Source organism: Sarcophilus harrisii, chromosome 3 (assembly GCF_902635505.1).
Source record: "Sarcophilus harrisii chromosome 3, mSarHar1.11, whole genome shotgun sequence".
Taxonomy (NCBI): Eukaryota; Metazoa; Chordata; class Mammalia; order Dasyuromorphia; family Dasyuridae; genus Sarcophilus; species Sarcophilus harrisii.
This window is the reverse complement of record NC_045428.1, coordinates 606,275,083-606,294,207: the sequence shown is the minus strand read 5'-3', so window position 1 is coordinate 606,294,207 and position 19,125 is coordinate 606,275,083. Positions and strand designations below refer to the sequence as shown.

General features: G+C 42.8%; 1 protein-coding gene across 1 annotated transcript; it reads right to left on the bottom strand.

Moving 5' to 3' along the window:
• Nucleotides 1–8,018: 8,018 nt before the first annotated feature.
• LOC100913516 (zinc finger protein 665-like) lies at nt 8,019–16,566 on the bottom strand. The gene is made up of 4 exons (XM_031963963.1): nt 16,358–16,566; nt 15,316–15,457; nt 14,138–14,264; nt 8,019–12,541 (listed from the first exon to the last, which is right to left on the bottom strand). Exons 2-4 carry the CDS (start codon nt 15,346–15,348, stop codon nt 9,915–9,917), a joined length of 2,787 nt encoding a protein of 928 aa, XP_031819823.1. The 5' UTR covers nt 15,349–15,457; nt 16,358–16,566; the 3' UTR covers nt 8,019–9,914.
• Between the last annotated feature and the right edge of the window lie 2,559 nt (nt 16,567–19,125).

The following is a 19,125-nucleotide window of genomic DNA, read 5'->3' as shown; positions in this document are numbered from 1 at the left end:
TACCACATACTTAATGGCAGCACAAAGAAAACTATTCTACTGATAGAGAACATGCAGGAGGCAGTGTCCTTTGGCATATCTTTATTTCCATTGTGGGTACCCTGGACATCAGGGTGTGATGGTGGGTGAGGGCTGGGAAGAAGGCTCAGTGGGGGATTAGGCTGAGAGCCAGGGAGGAGTTCTGACCCTGAAATATCCCCACTGAACATGGAGTAGTTACCAACTGGAGGGGCGTGGAGAGCTGGGGCCATGTTTTCTATATTGTATTTCATGAGACCACCAAAGAGCACCCCTGGGCTGCTCACAGAAGCCCCCTGACCCCAAAGGAAAGAAAGGATGGCATCTATTTAACTTTGAGACCTTCAGCCCCCTACCTCCATCCACTGCTATCCTGCCTGCTTTTCATCAGAGAATCCACACTGGAGAGAAACCTTATGAATGTAATCAATGTGGAAAGGCTTTCATAGCGAGAGCCACTCTTGTTTTACATCAGAGAAGCCACACTGGAGAGAAACCTTATAAATGCAATCAATGTGGAAAGGCCTCCCTGCCTCTGGCCATACTCCTGGGGTTATGATCCACTCTAGTAATGATGAGACCCACCCAGTGCCTGTGTTTGAAGGTTACATCCTTCCAGGAGCCAAACTCTTCCTGCCTCTGACTAGCTGAGATCTGACAGACTCCAGCATGAAGATTTGGACACAGGACATTTTCCCTCCTGCAGCTACTGAGAGCCACAAGGGGTGACATCATGAGCTTAGGTCTCCAGATGTTGTGCAAAAGCCTGTCTTTGCCACATGCAGCTGCCTCCAGTAAAGAGCGCTGAGCTCCCTGAGGGTCAGGTCATTGGCCTTGGCAGGGCTAGAGCTGAAGCCCGAGAGCTCTCTTCCTGTGGAGTCCACCAAGCTCCCTTCAGCTTTACCAGGTGTGAGGTCAATATGGGAGGCTTGTCTACTCATTCTGGGTGGCCAGGGGTTATCACCCCATACCCAGGTCTTGCTAGAGGCAAGTACAAAATGATGACTGCCCCAGCCCCCAACCCAGTGAAAATCAAGCTCATTCCCCTCTCTTCCTCTCCCCCCACACCTGAGCATTTTGGTTTTTCTCTCATCTTTTTCCTTTTTGATCAGATTTTTCTTGTGCAGCAAAATAACTGTGGAAATATGTATTGACACATTTAACACATATTGCATGACATGGGGCTGGGGCAAGGGAGGGAAAACATTCAAAACACAAGGTTTTGTAAGGGTGAATGCTGAAAGTTATCCATACACATCATTGGAAAATGAAAAGCCTTAATTAAAAAAAAAAAAAAAATCATTCCAGATACTGTATAATGCAGTGTGACAGAAGGTTTCTTGCCTCTAGGAAGCCTGTCCTGCTTGATACAAAGCAACTAGTTAACATCAGTCCAGATGTGGGACAGGAGGGTGGGGTGGAGGAAGTACAGTTATTGTTGTATATGGAAATGATGTGATCTTTTCTAACAAAAAAAGTTCCCTTTGTATCTTCCACCCTCTTTTGTGTAATTATCCAAACCTAAATTGCCTCCTACCCCCCACATGGAGCAACAGGAAATCTTTAGAGTCTCCCCAAGAACATTATGGGATTGGGGACAACATTTTGGGGACTGGAGGACCCCTTGTCCCTGGTGAGTGCAGTCCTTCCCAGAGCTGAACACCATCAACCCAAGTAGGGTGCAAGAGATTCCAGGAAGCTTCCTCCTGTCAAAGGGAGGGGCTCCCTAGCACGGTAGGAATCATCCTCCTGGTGCTGCCAATTTCCTTCCCCATGAGGCCACAAGTCTGCTCCCAGGGCTCTTTGAGTCCCTCTCCTTTTCTAGATCTCAGGACCCATCAATGACCATTGAGAATGGCTCCTGTGTACCAAGCACTTTGCCAACCTACTGGGGAGGCAAAGGAAGGTTAAAAAAGAATGGATCCTGCCCTCTCAGAGGTAATACTTCAGTTTGGTACAAACATCTCATCAGCTGTGTCCACACAAGCTCTGTACAGCGTAGACAAGAGGCACTCTCAGAAGGAAGGCGCCACCAGTTTCAGCACCTAGAAAGGCTCATTTTTTAGAAGCTGAAATGGGAAGGAGACTGGGGGCCCTAGGGAGGAGGGAGGACATTCCCTGTATGAGAGAAACCCCTGGAAACTAGAGTTAGGGGATGGAGGGTCTTGGTGAAGGCTCAGCCAGAGCCCAGCATCCATAGGTCCATGACAAGGAGGGGAAGCAGATGGGAGAAGACTGGCCCAGCTTTGGGAGGTGGTTCTGTGGCATCTGCCATGTGCCAGGAGCCATATAAATATGATCTCCATTTATCTTAGGAGAATTGTCAGGTTCCTTGCTAAGGCTGCCCAGCATTAAGGGAGGACAGGGCCCAGCCAGAAAATAAACTGGGCTATATTTATCCTCTCAGCGAGGTGACATTTGCCATGAGTGGCTGAGGGACATGTGTGTCTCACACTTCCACAGGTGACATAGACTCTCTTCCTTATGCTCCTGACTACTCCTTTGACTTGGCTAGGTTTTGTCTTGTAGCCAGAGTCACAAACAAGTTCCAGTTAGGGTTAGTTATGGTTAGGGCACAGAGAAAAGAAAAGGGGCCTTATTCAGAAAAGAAAAAAAGTTGTGGGTCTGTGCATTTCGATTTAGAAAGGTCTGTTACAGAAGTTTTTCCCATAAGTCCATAGACCAGTCCAAGGACAACCTTAGCGATTTGAGTAGTCCTGAAATGACAACATTTGGCAAGTGCTTTATCAGGCAGAACAATCACCCTGGAAGTGTGTCCATGAGTACTCTTAAAGGGATTGACAGAAGGAACATAATGAAGGGGCCATTGAGTGTATTGACATTGAGCACAGCCAGTGTAGAATCAGGTGAACTTATGTTTGTGTAAATATTTAGAAGATCTCCATTTCCTAGCTTTTAGCTCAGTGATATGTGTTGGGGGACATGAGTGCACAGGGTTTGTGTTGCCCAGAGTTCAAGGAGGAAGCAGATTGGGAGGGGGTGACCTAAAGATGGCCAGACAGCAGCACTAGGGGGGAGGGGGGATGGTGAAAGTTGGGTGCCATTGAGAAGTCTCCCCAGTTATGGTGAAAAGGTTAGTGGCAGCAAATGAAGAAGTTTGGGGTTATGTCCACCTAGGATTCAACACAGGGCAAAAATCCTCTTCTGTCAGGGGAGAGGACCTTTGTAAAGGAATTTATGAAGATGAAAAGCTAGATTGGCAAAAAGAAGTTTATTATTAGCATTGGAAAGTCAGCTTCTGCTATGTACGAATAGAAAAACTGAATTTCTTGGTGGCCAGGTCCTGACACAGAAGTGGTTTCTAGCAGAGAAAACCCCACAGAGAAGTATAAAGTTTTGTTAGGGAAGTAGATGTGAAAGAGATAAAAAGGGGGTAACACTGAAAGAGAATATCACTTCAGCTGGCAAAGAGTTCCTGCTATGCAAAGGGGACAGAGAAGTTTCTGGCATTTAAGTCCTCTGCAAGGATTGAGGTTCATGTATCCTCTTTTTATAATTGAAGCCTTGGCTAGAAGCTGGGGGTTACCTATTGAGCCTTCTTCCCAGCCCTAACCCACCATCACATTCTGATGTCCGGGGTGTCCACAATGGAAGGAAAGACATGCCAAAGGGGACTGCCTCCTGAAAGTTGCGACTCTGCCAGTAGAATAGAGTTTTCTTTGTGCTGCCATTAAGTATTTGGTAGTCAGTTTGGCCTTGGGCCCCTGCCTTTGCTGAAAGTCTTTCCTTGTTGAATTTTTAACAAGTTTTCTCTCCAGTGTGGATTTTCTCATATATATCCAGGTGGGAACTCTTTGTGAAATCATTTCACGTTTCTTATTTTCATAATTCTTCTCCTTAGTGAGCATTCTCTGATGTTTACCAATCTTGGATTTGTAGCCAAATGCCTTTCCACATTAATTTCATTCATAAGTTTTCTCTCCAGTGTGGATTCTCTGATGTGCAACTGGAGAGGACCTTAGTGTGAAATCCTTTCCTCACTGATTTCATTCAAAATGTTTCTCTCCAGTGTGGGTTCTTTGATGTTCAACAAGATTTCACTTCTGTTGGATGCCCATCAATTGGAGAATGGTTGGGTAAACTGTGGTATATGAATGTTATGGAATATTATTGTTCTGTAAGAAATAACCAACAGGATGTATACAGAGAGGCTTGGTGAGAATGAACTGGTGCTAAGTGAAATGAGCAGAACCAGGAGATCATTATATACTTCAACAATGATACTGTATGAGGATGTATTATGATGGAAGTGGATTTCTTCGACAAAGAGAAGATCTAACTCAGTTTCAATTGATCAATGATGGGCAGAAACAGCTACGCCCAAAGAAAGAACACTGGGAAATGAATGTAAATTGTTTGCATTTTTATTTTTCTTCCCGGGTTATTTTTACTTTCTGAATCCAATTCTCCCTGAGGAACAAGAGAACTGTTTGGTTCTGCACACATATATTGTATCTAAGATCTACTGTAACCGATTTAACATGTATAGGACTGCTTGCCATCTGTGGGAGGGGGAAAATCGGAACAGAAGTGAGTGCAAGGGATAATGTTGTAAAAAAATTACCCTGGCATGGGTTCTGTCAATAAAAAAGTTATTCTAATAAAAATAAATAAATTTTAAAAAAAGAAAAAGAAGCTGGGCTCTATACCACCATGCCAATCAATTGCTCTACTGAGTTTTATGCACAGTGAGAAAACTGACTTACTGGGGACCCCCACTCAACCCTGAATCAGTATTAATCAGTCCAATATGATTTAATGGTAGACAAGGATTGTTCCTGATTTTTCATTTAGTAATATTTAATGTTAATGATAAGAATGAGTAATTCAATGTTGCAGGAATTACATAGGAATGGACCTTCTGTTGGAGGCTTTGGGCAGACTCCATGCTTGTATAATAGAAACTATTTCCATAAAAGGCACGAGGCTGACTTCCCTAACTTCACTACCTTGAGAATTACAAGAAGTCTCTCCATCCTGTTTCCCTACAGGCCAACCTGTCATGGTGGAAAGCCCCCAAGTTCTCCCTGAAATGTTCTTAGGAATGTGTGATCTACACTTGCCCAACCCCAGGATGGCTCATCCATCTCCTGATCAATGAAAGGCCCCATCTTCCCTGGCCCAAGGCAAGGGACATCTTGCAGCTAATGATCATCTAGTCAGTGTATAGATTTCCTGCACTGGCCATCCTGAAATCCTCTGGCCCTGGCGTTATGCATATTTTACCCAATGAGCTTTACAGTAACCAGTGAAATGCTGTTCTATTGATAGGATACTTGTATTCCTGTAAGAGAGCCCTGAAAGGAGCAGCTCAGATGGGAGAGCCAGGTCTAGGGTCTGCTTGGTTAGAAAGTAACTAGACTCCTCTAATAAAGGGTTTGGGCTCAGAACTCTGCCTCAGTTTCTCCTGTAGGCTGTTTTATGTGATTCCCCTCCCCTCACAACAGGATGGAAATTGGGCTATTTCATGAATATTCATTCTGTTCAAAGTTTACTGAAGGCTGTGCTGCAGAAGGAGGCCTTTCATTGTGAATGAGATCCCCAAGTTTCATCTCCAGCAGAATTTCTCTAAGGACAGTCAAGTATTAGTTCTAGGAGAAGCCCTTCCTACAAGCATGGCTTTCATCCATCTTCCTTCCACTAGAGTAAGGTTGTCTGCTGATCCTCCTCCTCTAGGGAAAAGCACAGCCACATGGACCTATTTCTAAGGCTTTTCAATGAATCCTCAGAGAGAAAGTAAGACATTATCTCTGCTTGAAACCCTTCCCCCATGAGTGCCCAGGGATCTGCTATTCAACATGATCTCTCCCATAGGGAAAAACATCTCTTCCTACTTTCATCCAATTGACAGTCAGAATTTGAGTTATCTACTTGGATGTTAGAGGGATGGATATCCTTCAAAGTCAAGGCACAGGGACCATCCTTCATGAATCTTTGCAGGTCATGTTCTTCCACAAAAAATTCCCAGCTTTCTAGTCATCTCATTCCATTCAACCTTGAGCTCCACAACTGAAGAAAATGAACCATCAAACACAAAGGCACAAAAAGGGATACACAGGTAATTAAAAGTAAAAGCAATGATATGTTAAGACTTAGGTAGCTCATGCCTTTCTCATTATTAACCTCAATAGAATCAAACTTCATGGATATATTCTTGTAGCAAAAACTGGCACCTAAACTTTCTCTCTGTAAGGACAAGAGAGCTACAGAGATGGACACCACAGAGTACTGGCTCTTCAACAGAAGGGGCAGCCACAGGCAAGATAACAGCCTGATTCAATAAGTGATTCTCCATGGGAGGAGAGTTTGATTCTAACTTGGAGGCAACAGGGTTTGCAATATTTCAGCTGAAAAGGCCTGAGCGGCTTTCAGAGATTTGTCATACTGTACCATAGTTACTCATCTGGGACAGAACACTTGGAAATATCCAAATTTGTCTGATCCAAATGGTGGGGAAATTTAGATGGTATGAAACAAAAACATAGAACTCTACAGGGCCTGCAAGTAAGTTGCCTCAACCACTTAAGAAGCCAGCACTTAACTCCACCAAAAGTTAAGTGCAAACAAAACTTGAGAGATTCAGAATTCCGGGCTGAGTAAGAGGCCACAAAAAATTCAGGTTGGTGCTGACTGCTTTTACAATGTCTGAAAGCTATTTAGGAACCAAAAAACTAATAAAATGAAACTGAACTACTCAATGTTGATGGAGTCACATAGATTAGTGGTACCAACAGGATCCTCGAGCTATGGTCCAAATACTTCTGCAACATTCTCAGGAAACTATGGATATTATCACTTCACACCTACCATATCGCCTCAGATGAATATGAAGAATGTTGGTAGGGATGAGAGGAAAGTGGGATGCTACTATACTGTTTGTGGAGTTTTGACCTGATACGACCATTCTAGAGAACAATTTGGCATTAGGCCCAAAGGGATATAAAATTCTGCATATCCTGTGATTCAGCCGTAAACCCACTGGATCTGAATACCAAATAAAACACCAACAAGGGAGAAGGATCCACATGTGAAAAAAATATTTGTAGAACTTCTTTTTATGTGGCAAAGAACAGGAAAATAAATAGATGCCCATTAACTGAGGAATGGCTAAAGAAAAAGAAATGATGAAATAGATTTGGCAAGATGGAAAAAGAGAAGAATTCCTTGAAAAAAAGATACTGGTGAAATGGAAAAGAGAAGAACTCCCTATAAAATGCTGATGAGTAATGAGATTAGAGTTCTGACCGACAGCCTTCTCACTTTTATTAACTTATAGAAAGCATTTCTTAAGTATCACTTGTCTGATGGCCACTGAGGTCTGAACTCTCACTTCACAGCTATATCCCATTGATTACCTGGAACCAATGGCTCTACCTCTTCACTGAAGCATCTCTTGATTTCAGGACATTGAAGATAATCACTTCCTGAGGTCATTTTCTTACAATCACTTAGGATAGGAGACCATCTGAATCTCTTTCCAATTTCATACAATTCACAATCACTCTTTGGATATCTACCTACTTTGAGATTAAAATCATGCAATTCCTTCAAACTGAAGTCACAGGGACCATCATCCATGAATCTTCCCAGGTCCTATTCTTTCACAAAAATTACCAGCGTTTTACTCATCTCATTTATTGGAACCCAGTTTCCATATCTGAAGATGACAAACATATATACACAAAAAACATATACACATGTATAAACACAAATAGCAGTGTTAAATAAGAGTCACTGCAGCTTGTCACTAAAGATACAAAACTTCATAGGTATATTCAGTGCAAACAATGGCTCTTAATACCCCAAGTCATTTTTCAGGAGATATAGATTGGAGGCAATGAAATTGTGCAGTGGATAAGCATCAGCCCGGAAATCAGGAAGAACTGAGTTCAAATCTGGCTCAGACACTTTACATTTCCTAGCTTTGTGACACTGGGAAAGTGGAAAGTCAATTAACCCCAATTGCCCCAGCAAAGAAAACTAAATAAATAAGTAAATAATGATAATAATAAAAGGAGATAGATAATATGTGAGATGTGCGTGTCAAAGTATTGGACCAAGCAGATACATATACTCCCCCAATGAAATATAAACATTCAGCAAAGACAGGGGACCAAGGCCAAGATGACTACCAGGTGCCAGTAGATTAGTCTTGTTTTTGCTATTTTAGAAGGCAAACTGAGCCAAAATACAATTGAAAATTGTAGAGCAGATAAGGAGTACACAGCTTTCAGAGATTTGTTGGATAGTTTCATATTTATTCACCAGGGAAAAAAGTAAACATCCAAATTGGTTTGATGAAAACAATGGGGACATTCATAAGGTATTAACTGAAAAATGAGAACTCTACAAGATTACAAGTAATTTAGATCATCCATCTCTAGGAAGGAAGTGTTTAACTCTCCCAAAAGTATAAGCAAAACTGACAGACATGTTGGATTTTTGGCCCAGTATATAAAGATAGATAAATTTCATTTTTACATCGAGTGTAACAATCCAAAGTTTTTTATGATGCCCTGAAGACTATTTATGTACCAAAGAGCTAATGTAGTAGTTACACTGGAGAGATGTGTTTTCAATGTGTTCCATGTGGAACCATTTCACTCTCATCTCCAATCTAGCTAAATATTAGACACTATAAGATAGGAAATATTTAGCCCAATGCTGATGGAACTACATTGATTCATGATAAGGATATGATAACGGAAGAGATAGGCTGAACTGTTTCATAAAGTTCTCAACACACCATCATCAACCACTGCTGAAACTATTAACCACAGATTTTAGGTCGTTTTCCATTCCTCTTTAGCCATTCATGAATGGATGGCATTTCCACAGTCTCTAGTTCTTTCTCACCCAAAAGACAGCTAACAATCTTTTAAAACATATAAATTTGCTTCTTTTTTTCCTAATTATCTTGGCAAACAGACCTTATAGTGGATTTTGGAGTGAAAGAGTATACACAGGTTTACAAATCTTTCATCATTATCCCTTATCAATAATATATTAGAATATTTTCTCATATGGCTATAAACAGTTTTAATTTTGTCATCAGAAACTACCTGTTCCTGTCTCTTTGAGTATTTGAGATATGAGATCTTCTTCTGAGAAATTTTTTCTAGAACAGGACCCTTTTCTCTTCTACTTCAATTACCTGACCCTACAGTTGACTGTGCTAGAGTGAAAACTTTGGAGGATGAAACCTCAGCCTAATCTAGCTTCCCCTCGGGCTTGCTCTTGGCTATTGTAGCAGAGGCTACCTATAGTGCCTAGTCCTTCATTTGGGTCAGGAGGAGATGAGGTCCTTCCTAAGATCCTGTTAAGGGCTGGACAACTTCTGGAGTTTTGATCACTTTTGCTGTACAAAAGTTATGATGAGGCATTTATTTTTTATTTTAGGGGAGATTCTTAGGGAGCTAAGTATTTCCTGTCCTATTGTGTCTAATATTTAGCTAGATTGGAGATGAGAGTGAAATGGTTCCACATGGAACACATTGAAAACATCTCTCCAGTATCGCTACTGTGATGTTGAGCAGGACTCTTTGTGTGAAAGGTTTTCCTCATTGAGTACAATCATAAGTTTTCTCTCCACTGTGGATTGTCTCATATACAGCCAGGTGGGAACTCTTTGTGAAATCATTTCACATTTATTATTATCATAATGCTTCTCCTTCATGAGGATTCTCTGATATTTATCAATCTTGGATTTGTAGCTGAATGCCTTTCCACATGACTTCCATTTATAAGTTTACTCTCCAGGATGGATTCTGATATGCAGCTGCAAAGAACCATTTTGTGAAATCCTTTCCTCACTGACTTCATCCAAAACGTTTCTCTCCAGCATGAGTTCTTTGATGTTCAACAAGATTGTGATTCTATGCAAAAGCCTTTCCACAATGAATACTTTCAAAAGGTTTCTTTCCAGTGTGAGTTCTCTGGTGTTTTACAAGATAGGTACTGCGTGTAAAAGCCTTTCCACAGTGATTACATTTAAAAGGTTTCTCTCCAGTGTGGATATTCTGATGTCTGTTGAGAACTCCCTTGCCCGTGAAAGCCTTTCCACATTGATTACATTTATAAGGTTTTTCTCCTGTGTGGATTCCCTGGTGTAAAATAAGACTCTCTCTCTTTCTGAAAGCCTTTCCACATTGATTACACTTATAAGGCTTTTCTCCCGTATGGATTGTCTGATGTACAGCAAGATTTCCACTGGTTATGAAAGCCTTTCCACATTGATTGCATTTATATGGCTTTTCTCCTGTATGGATTCTCTGATGTTGTGTAAGATTGTAATTATATATGAAAGCCTTTCCACACTGATTACATTTAAAAGGTTTCTCTCCACTGTGGATTTTCTGATGTTTCCTAAGAGCTCCTTTGCATGTGAAAACTTTTCCACACTGAACACATTTATAAAGCTTTTCTTTTGTATGGAATCTGTGATGTTCTGTAAGCACATAATTTCTTCTGAAAGGTTCTCCAAATTGATTACATTCATAAATTTTCTCTCCCATGTGAATTTTGTAATGTTTTGTAAGATAGAAGTTATATCTGAATGCCTTTCCACACTGATTACATTTATAAGGCTTTTCTCCTGTGTGGATTCCCTGGTGTGAAATAAGATTGTCTCTCTTTCTGAAAGCCTTTCCACATTGATTACATTTATAAGGCTTTTCTCCTGTGTGGATTCTCTGATGTTCTATAAGCCTGCAATTACGTATGAAAGCCTTTCCACACTGATTACATTTAAAAGGTTTCTCTCCAGTGTGGATTTTCTGATGTCTGCTAAGATCTCCCTTGCATGTGAAAGCCTTTCCACATTGAATACATTGATAAGGTTTTTCTCCAGTATGGATTTCCTGGTGTAAAGCAAGACCGTCTCTCTTTCTGAAAGCCTCTCCACATTGATTACATTTATAAGGCTTTTCTCCTGTGTGGATTCTCTGATGTTCGACAAGCTTGAAATTCTTTCTAAAAGCAATTCCACATTGATTACATTTAAAAGGTTTCTCTCCAGTATGGATTCTTTGGTGTAAAGCACGACTGGTAGTGTATGTGAAAGCTTTTCCACACTGATTACATTTAAAAGGTTTTTCTCCTGTGTGGATTCTCTGATGTAAAACGAGACTGGCTCTCTTTCTGAAAGCCTTTCCACAACAATTACATTTATAAGGCTTTTCCCCTGTGTGGATTCTCTGATGTTCTACAAACATGTAATTTCTTATGAAAGCCATTCCACATTTATTACATTTAAAAGGTTTTTCTCCAGTGTGGATTCTCTGATGTACAGCAAGATGTGCACTCCTTATGAAAGCCTTTCCACATTGATTACATTTATAAGGTTTCTCTCCAGTGTGGATTCTCTGATGTTCTACAAGCATGTAATTTCTTGTGAATGCCTTTCCACATTGATTACATTTAAAAGGTTTCTCTCCAGTGTGGATTTTCTGATGTCTGTTAAGATCTCCCTTCCATGTGAAAGCCTTTCCACAATGATTACATTTATGAGCCTTTTCTCTTGTGTGGATTCTCTGATGTACAACAAAACTAGATCTCTTTATAAAAACCTTTCTACATTGATTACATTCATAAAAATTTTCTCCTGTACGGATCCTCTGATGTTCAGCAAGACTGACACTCTGTGTGAAAACCTTTCCACATTGATTACAATTAAAAGGTTTTTCTCCAGTCTGGATTTTATGATGCTTACTAAGAGTGCAACTAGATGCAAAAATCTTTCCACAATAATTACTTGCAAAAGGATTCTCTCCAGGGTGGAATCCTTCAGGTATAGCTAGAAAGAATCCCTGTTTGAAGATCTTCCCACCTTCCTTATATTTATAAAATTCTCCAGGATTAATCTTCTGAGATCTATCAATATCTGAGTTCCAACTATGGACCTTCCCACACTCACCAAATAAAGTTTTTTTCATTCCAGGATCAACTGAATATTGGGAAGGAAGAAATGAATGATGGGATGACATTGCTTGACATTCACTATATTCATCAGGTTGCTTTCTTATCTGAATTACCTGCTGAGTAATGAGCTTAGAGGTCTGACTCAAGGCCTTTCCATCTTGACTACCCACACAAACTATTTTTCCATTAGCATTTTTCTGCTGTCTAGTGAGGTCTGACCTCTTGCTGAAGGCCTTTTCCCATTTATCATGTGGATTCATTAGAAGTTCAGCAGGCTTCTCCTGGGAATGAGAAAGCTCTTCCTGTTCAGGAAAACATTTCTGATATCCACTATCCAGAAGCCAGTTTTTACCTGAATTCATCTTCTTACACTGATTTAGGAAACAAAATTGACTAAATCTTTTTCGACTTTCATCCAATTCACAGTCAGTCTTTGGATTATCTATTTGGATTTTAGTGGCATGGATTTCCCTCAAAGTCAAAGCACAGGGACCATCCTTCATGAATCTTTGCAGGATACATTCTTGTACCAAAAGTCCCACCTTTCTAGTCATCTCATTCCTTTCAAACTTGGGTTCCACATCTGAAGAAAATGAACAAGCAAACACAAAAGCATAAAAAGGGATACAGAGATAATTAAAAGCAAAATTAACGATGACTTAAGATTTAGGTAGCTCATGCCCTTCTCCTGACTAACCTCAATAGAATAAAACTTCACAAATATATTCTTGTAGCAAAAACTGGCACTTAATAGACTTTTTCTCTATAAGGAAAAGAGATGTACAGGATGTGAAAGTGACCTAGGAGATGGATACAGCAGAGTAGTGGCTGTTGAACAGAAGGGGCAGCAATGGGCCAAGATAACAGCCAGATTCAATATCAACAGCCAGATTCTTCATGAGAGAACAGTTTGCTTCTAACTTGGAAGCAGCAAGGTTTGCAACATTTCAGCTGAAAAGGACTAGGCAACTTTCAGAAATTTGTCATACAGTGCTCCAGACATTCATCTGGGACAGAACACTTGGAAATATGCAAATTGGTCTGATGCAAATGGTGGGGAAATTCAGATGGTATCAAACAAAATCTCAGAACTCTACAGGGCCTGCAAGTAAGTTGCCTCAATCACTTAAGAAGCCAGCATTTACCTCCCCCAAAAACTAAGTGCAAACAAAACCTGAGAGAGATTCAAAATTCTGGGCTGAGTAAGAGGCCAAATAAAATTCAGTTTGGTACTGACTGCTTTTATAATGCCTGAAAGCTATTTATGGGCCAAAAACTTAGTAGGGTGAAGCTGAACTACTCAGTGCTGATGGAGCCACATTGAGTAGTGATACCAAGAGGATCCTGGAGAGATGGGCTGAACACCTCTTAGCACTCTCAGGAGATCATGGGTATTACGACCTCACACCTACCATATCACCTCAGATCACAGAAAAAGATAATGAACAATGTTGGAAGGTAGGTTGGAAGGGATGAAGAAAAAGTAGGATGCTAATATGCTCCTGGTGGAGTTGTGACCAGATCCACCCATCCTGGAGAGTAATTTGGCATTAGGCCCAAAGGGATAGAAAATTCTGCATATTCTGTGATTCAGCAGTAACCCCACTGGATCTGAATACCTAAGAAATCATAAATGAGGAATAAAGACCCACAAGTGCAAAAATATATGTAGAACCTCTTTTTGTGTGGCAAAAAATAGGAAAATGAATAGATGCTCATCAATTGAGGAATGGCTAAAGAAACAGAAATGATCTCAAGAAAACAACTCCTCTTAAAAAAAAAATCCAATGAATAGAACAATCATTTAACAGATCAATTCGCCAAATTCAAAAGGAAATAAAAAATGCTAAGTGAAGGAAGAAATTCACTAAAAGGAGAACTAAAAAATGGAAGTGAATGACTCAATGAGACATCAAGAATCAGTCAAACAAAAATCATGTTTTTCCTGACAATGAACAGTGATCATGTGAGTCATGTATCACTCCAGCTGTTGAAATGGAAGTAAATGATTCAATTTTAAAAAGGTACAAGAGAAGAACAAAGTGGATGAAGAGTTGGAACACCCAGAGGACCCACCACCTAAGGCTGAGATGCACCAGAGTATGCATCCGTTCTCTCCTGCTTATGGTATATTTGGCCTGACAACTAAAACCAAGAAAAGATAGGAAATGGTCCTTACCCAGGGACAGCAGATTCTGGACATTCTCCAGCATGACCTCCTTGTACAGCTCCTTCTGAGAAGGATCCAAGAGCCCCCACTCCTCCTCAGTGAAGTCCACCATCACATCCTTGAAGGTCACCACCTCCTAAACCGTCAAAAGGCACAAGATTTTGAGCTGAGAATCTAGAATATGTCTAGTCCAACCTTCATCAACCAAGAGAATGAAACTGAACCAGAGTTGGGATTTCTCTTAAAGGTCACATGACCTTTATGACTGTCACAGCCAACACTTTACAACCAGGCATTAAGGGCCCAATGGATACTGAGAAAAGCTCTTCTGTTTGAAATAAGAATCACACTGGAATACTAAAAGCTTGTAAAGGTTTCTTAAGGTACAATGCCTGTCCTGATGAAAGGAGGGAAAATGTTGGTGACATATCAGTGAGGTAAGAGAATGTATGTAAGAGAGACAAGGGGAAGGGAAATTCCTCCCAATCAGAAGTGTCATAAAGGGACATGTTAAGGAAATTCTAAGAAGAGTTTGGGAGAAGTTGAAGAAGAACTTTATATTCTACATCAACAAAACATCAAAAACCTCAAAATGGATCGCTGGGAAAACAAAAAACAACCAAAAAAAATTGTTAAACTTCCTGAAATTCTGAAATATTCTTATCTAGATGAAAGCAAGAGAAGTACCCTAGAGATATACTGCTCCCAATATATCCACGATGGAGCAGTATGAGACTGCTTGCAGCCAAGTGAAGCAGCATTCTCTACTCTTACACCGAAAGGCTGAGGTGACACGGGGCAGGATGGTCATGGTCAAAAACATTTGCTCTCTTTATTTTATGATGGCCTTCACTTGTTTGTGGAATGGATTCAATCACTTCAATATTGAATTGTTGAAAAAGAAGAGTAACTCTTGTGGGGAAAGGAGAATTTCCTTCCTGACTTATAATGTCATATTTTATCACTTGGGGTTGGAGATGGAGCAAATGCATAAGAATGACATTTATAGATTTTTTCTGAAAAAGAAGGTTTCAACATCATGTAAGAACTCTAGAATAGTGGGGATCAGGGGGATGATTCCTGGCATGACAGAGAGGCCTTCTCTGTGACAGGAGGAAGCTTCCGGGGCTCTCTTGGGCCCCCACCCCCGATGACGCTGCTCAGCTCCGGGCAGGGACGGCACTCACCTGGCGCAAGGGGCTCTGGCTGCCAAGGGCCATCGGTCTGGTTCCGGGCTTGGGTCCTGTGCCTGCAGGGCTGGGGGAGGGAGAGGGAGCCCAGAGGGGGAGGCCGCGGTCTGAGGCTTCTCTGCCCAGGCTGGATGCGGACCTGCCCACAACGAGAGAGACAGAGAGAGAGAGAGAGACGCAGGGGCGATGGGAGAGGCTGCTCCCCAGGAGGAGGCCGGGAGATCCCAGGGAGAAGGAGGCTGAGAGATCAAGGTTCAAAGGAGACAGAGACTCACCTGTGGGGGCAGGGAGAGCTCCCAGAACCCACCACTGCACATTAAGGTTTCCCACACTCTGGGGGGAGGAACAGCCCAGGGAGCATGAGCCCTATGGGGGCGAGGTCACGGGGCCTTCCCCGGAATCCCCGGCAGTCTCCTGTGACCTTGGCCAACGGCCTGCTTCATTTTCCCCAAGTGGAACCGGGGCCCCTCCCCCACAGACCTGAGAACTGCAGAGAGGTGTCCCAAGAACACCAGGAGGGATAAGGGTCAAAGGGCGGAGCTGGATGAGAGGCCCAGACCCTGAGCAGCCCCTCCCCCTTCCAGTCCTGCCGGGGGAACCTCCTCCCCCAGTCCTACCCTCCTCCAGGCAAAGGGGAGGCCTGGGCAGTTCACGCTAAGAGCTGCCTGTAGGGGGCGCACCTCTGTATAAGGCCCTGTATTTAGTGCTTTACAGAAGGGAAATCATTGGGAGGGGGAAGGGGGAGGGGGAGGGGCAGCTCTCACCCCCTTTTTACACTAGAGGAAACTGAGGTAACCGCGGATCCAGTTTCAGGCTCCCCGCCCCCCCCCCCAAGTGTACAAGGGCCAAGGGCGCCCGGGGCTCAGTGGGGGAGGGGTCAATCGGGCTTCCCCCAGAAACACTCGGCAGCCTTCCCCCCATCTCCGCCCCCACAGGTGAAATCCCTGGGTAAGCCCCGCCCCTCCCAGGTGCAGCCGCACCCACGCGCACGCAGGCACCCCTCCCCCACGCGCGCAGCTCAGTTACACGCCCCACTCACAGCTACTGCGCTTTGCACATCTTCTCCGCGGGCACCGCTCCCTCTCTCTCTCTCTCACGCACGCGCGCCCCCCCTCGGAGCCCGCACACGCGCAACAGCTTTGCAAACTGCCCCAAGCCCGGCCGGGAACTGGCGCCGAAGGGGCGGAGCCTAGAAGGGCAAGGGAAGTCCCCGGCGGCGCCTGCGCACAGAGGCCCCTCCCCTGCTCCCTCTCCCAGCCCGGGAGGCAAAATAGAAATAAAGGCGGGACCCGGGAAGCGGCGCCTGCGCCCCGGGGCGTCTGTTCCCGAGCCTTGGCGGAGGAGCTGGGGGGACACGTGGGGTCCGGGCGGGAAAGAGACCCGGATGTGATGGGAAATTCCCGATGGAAAAGTGGCTGTGGAAGTTCTGTGTGAGATCATTTGCATAATTATAGAGGAGGGCGCGGGGCCCCTTCCCCCCGCCCGGGAGACCCGCGCTCATGCTCAGCCCCCTCCGGCCCCGCGGCGGGTTTGATGCCGTTTCTGTTCCTTTGGACATTTCCCCTCCCCCCTCCTTAAAGGCCCCCCTTGAAGCGCCTTCTTCAGCCCCGCTGACAAGGGGTAAAAGCCCCTGTTTGTTTCCCTTTCCCGCCCGCGGCGGCGCTTTTCAGAGCAAAGCCCTTCCCTTAGTGCCGGGGATCAGAGGCCGAGGCTGCCTCGGGCGCCTCCTGTCGGGGAAGCGGGAGCCCCGGGAGATTTCTGGGGAACCGCGAATCTTCCGCTTCTTTCCCAGCCCATCCCGCGAATCCCCCCTGGGCGGGTCCGGCCGCGCTGCGGAACCTGCGGCTCCTGGAGCTTCCTTCAGCACATGAACACTGCAAGGCAATTTCGGCATGTCCAGCCGAAGGGATGCTCGGTTTGTTTCCTGCTTGGCTGATTCTGATTCCAAGCTGTGAGAACTGAATTGGGATTGAGTTTTCAGAGACTTTATGAAAATTAAATTCGGGAAATAAAACTTAGATGAAAGCGTCAAACCCAGAAAGAGTGTAAAAGGCACCTGGAAGAGGTTTTAGAGTTGAACTGGACCCTTTGGACTCTGCCTTTATCTTCAAAGTAACAACGGAAGCTCCTTGGGAGCAGAGACAGGCTATGCACTGCAGGGTGGAGAGTCACATTTTGTATTTCTGTAACAGCCAATGAATGGAGAACGGGGATGGGACGTGCACTTCCGGAGAGAGGACCAAAAGCTGCTTTTGCAGGTTTAGGCACCCATTCTTTTTTTTTTTTTTTTTTTTTTAATTTTATTAAAGCGTTTTATTTATAAAACATGTATGGTTCATTTTTCAGCATTGACCCTTGCAAAACTTTCTGTTTCAAATTTTTCCCTCCTTCCCCCCTTCCTCTTCCCTAGATGGCAGGTATTCCCATACACGTTAAATATCTTAAAATATACGTTAAATCCAGTATCTATTTATATTCATATTTATACAGTTATCTTGCTGCACGAGAAAAATCAGGTAAAGAAAGGGGAAAAAACCTGAGAAAGAAAATAAATACCAGCAAACATCAACCCAAAAAGTGAAGATGCTATGTTGTGGTCCCCACTCAGCTCCCACTGTCCTTTCTCTGGGTGTCGATGGTTCTCTTCCTCCCTGGACAATTGGACCTGGTTTGAATCATCTCATTGTTGAGGAGAGCCACCTCCATCAGAATTAATATAGTCTTGTCGTATATAATGATCTCCTGCTTCTGATCATATCCCTCAGCATCAGTTCCTGTAAGTCTCTCCAGGCCAATCTGAAATACATCCTTACATCATTGTTACAGAACAATAGTATTCCATACCATTTATAAGCGATAACTTATTCAGCCGTTCTCCAACTGATGGGCATCCACTCAGTTTCCAGTTTCTAGCTACTATAGAAAGGGCCTCTAGGCACACATTCTAGCAACAGATAAATCTTCCCTGCACTTATCTATGAGCTAGTTCATGGCAAGATATTTTGTTCCTTACACCTGCTCAGTCTTCACCAAATTAGGGGAGTTCAAGCAAATCAAGATGGATAGTAAAAATGAACTGCTACAGTTACACAATGTATACACAATCATATATAATTGGTCTGTGTATTTATTTTTGTTTATGTCTAACTTTTTTTGGAGTAGAAAGGGGATTAAGGGGGGAAAAGAAAGTAGAAAGAAAGAAAGAAAGAAAAAAGAAAACCTGTAAGTAAGCAAATAAAAGAGAGAACACTAAACACGAGTAGTATTTATTATATAGGCTTTCAGAAAATGGAAATTTATTGCTTTATATTTTGAATCCTCTCTTTTGTTCTGCAATATACAGGATAATTTGTTTCCTAATTTTTAAGTTCAAAATAAATAAGCTAAGAGCCTGATGTGGACTTTATAAAGCAGTTTATTATTAAATACCGTTTGAAAGGTAGTCCTCCCAGACTATCCTATTTTTATAGGATGTTAGAGGCCAAAACTCCTATATTGGGCCTCTAGGATCACACACAAGGAAGAATTACCTTAATCAGTCTCTGTCCCAGTTCTCTCAGACGCTTTCTATCTACAATCTTTAAACAACCTTTTGGGAATCAGACTATTTTAAGAATGCACATCCTTCCTCTTCCCAATTTTTCCTGGTACTTCTCCCACAATCTATATGATCTCTCCCTAAAGCAAGCAATAAAAATCATTTTAGATTTGTCCATGACCCCCTGCTACAACCAGCTCCTTCCACAAGGATATGTCCATCCTAAACCCTCCAGCTCTTTCAGCCATTATTATCCCCTGATTTCCTTC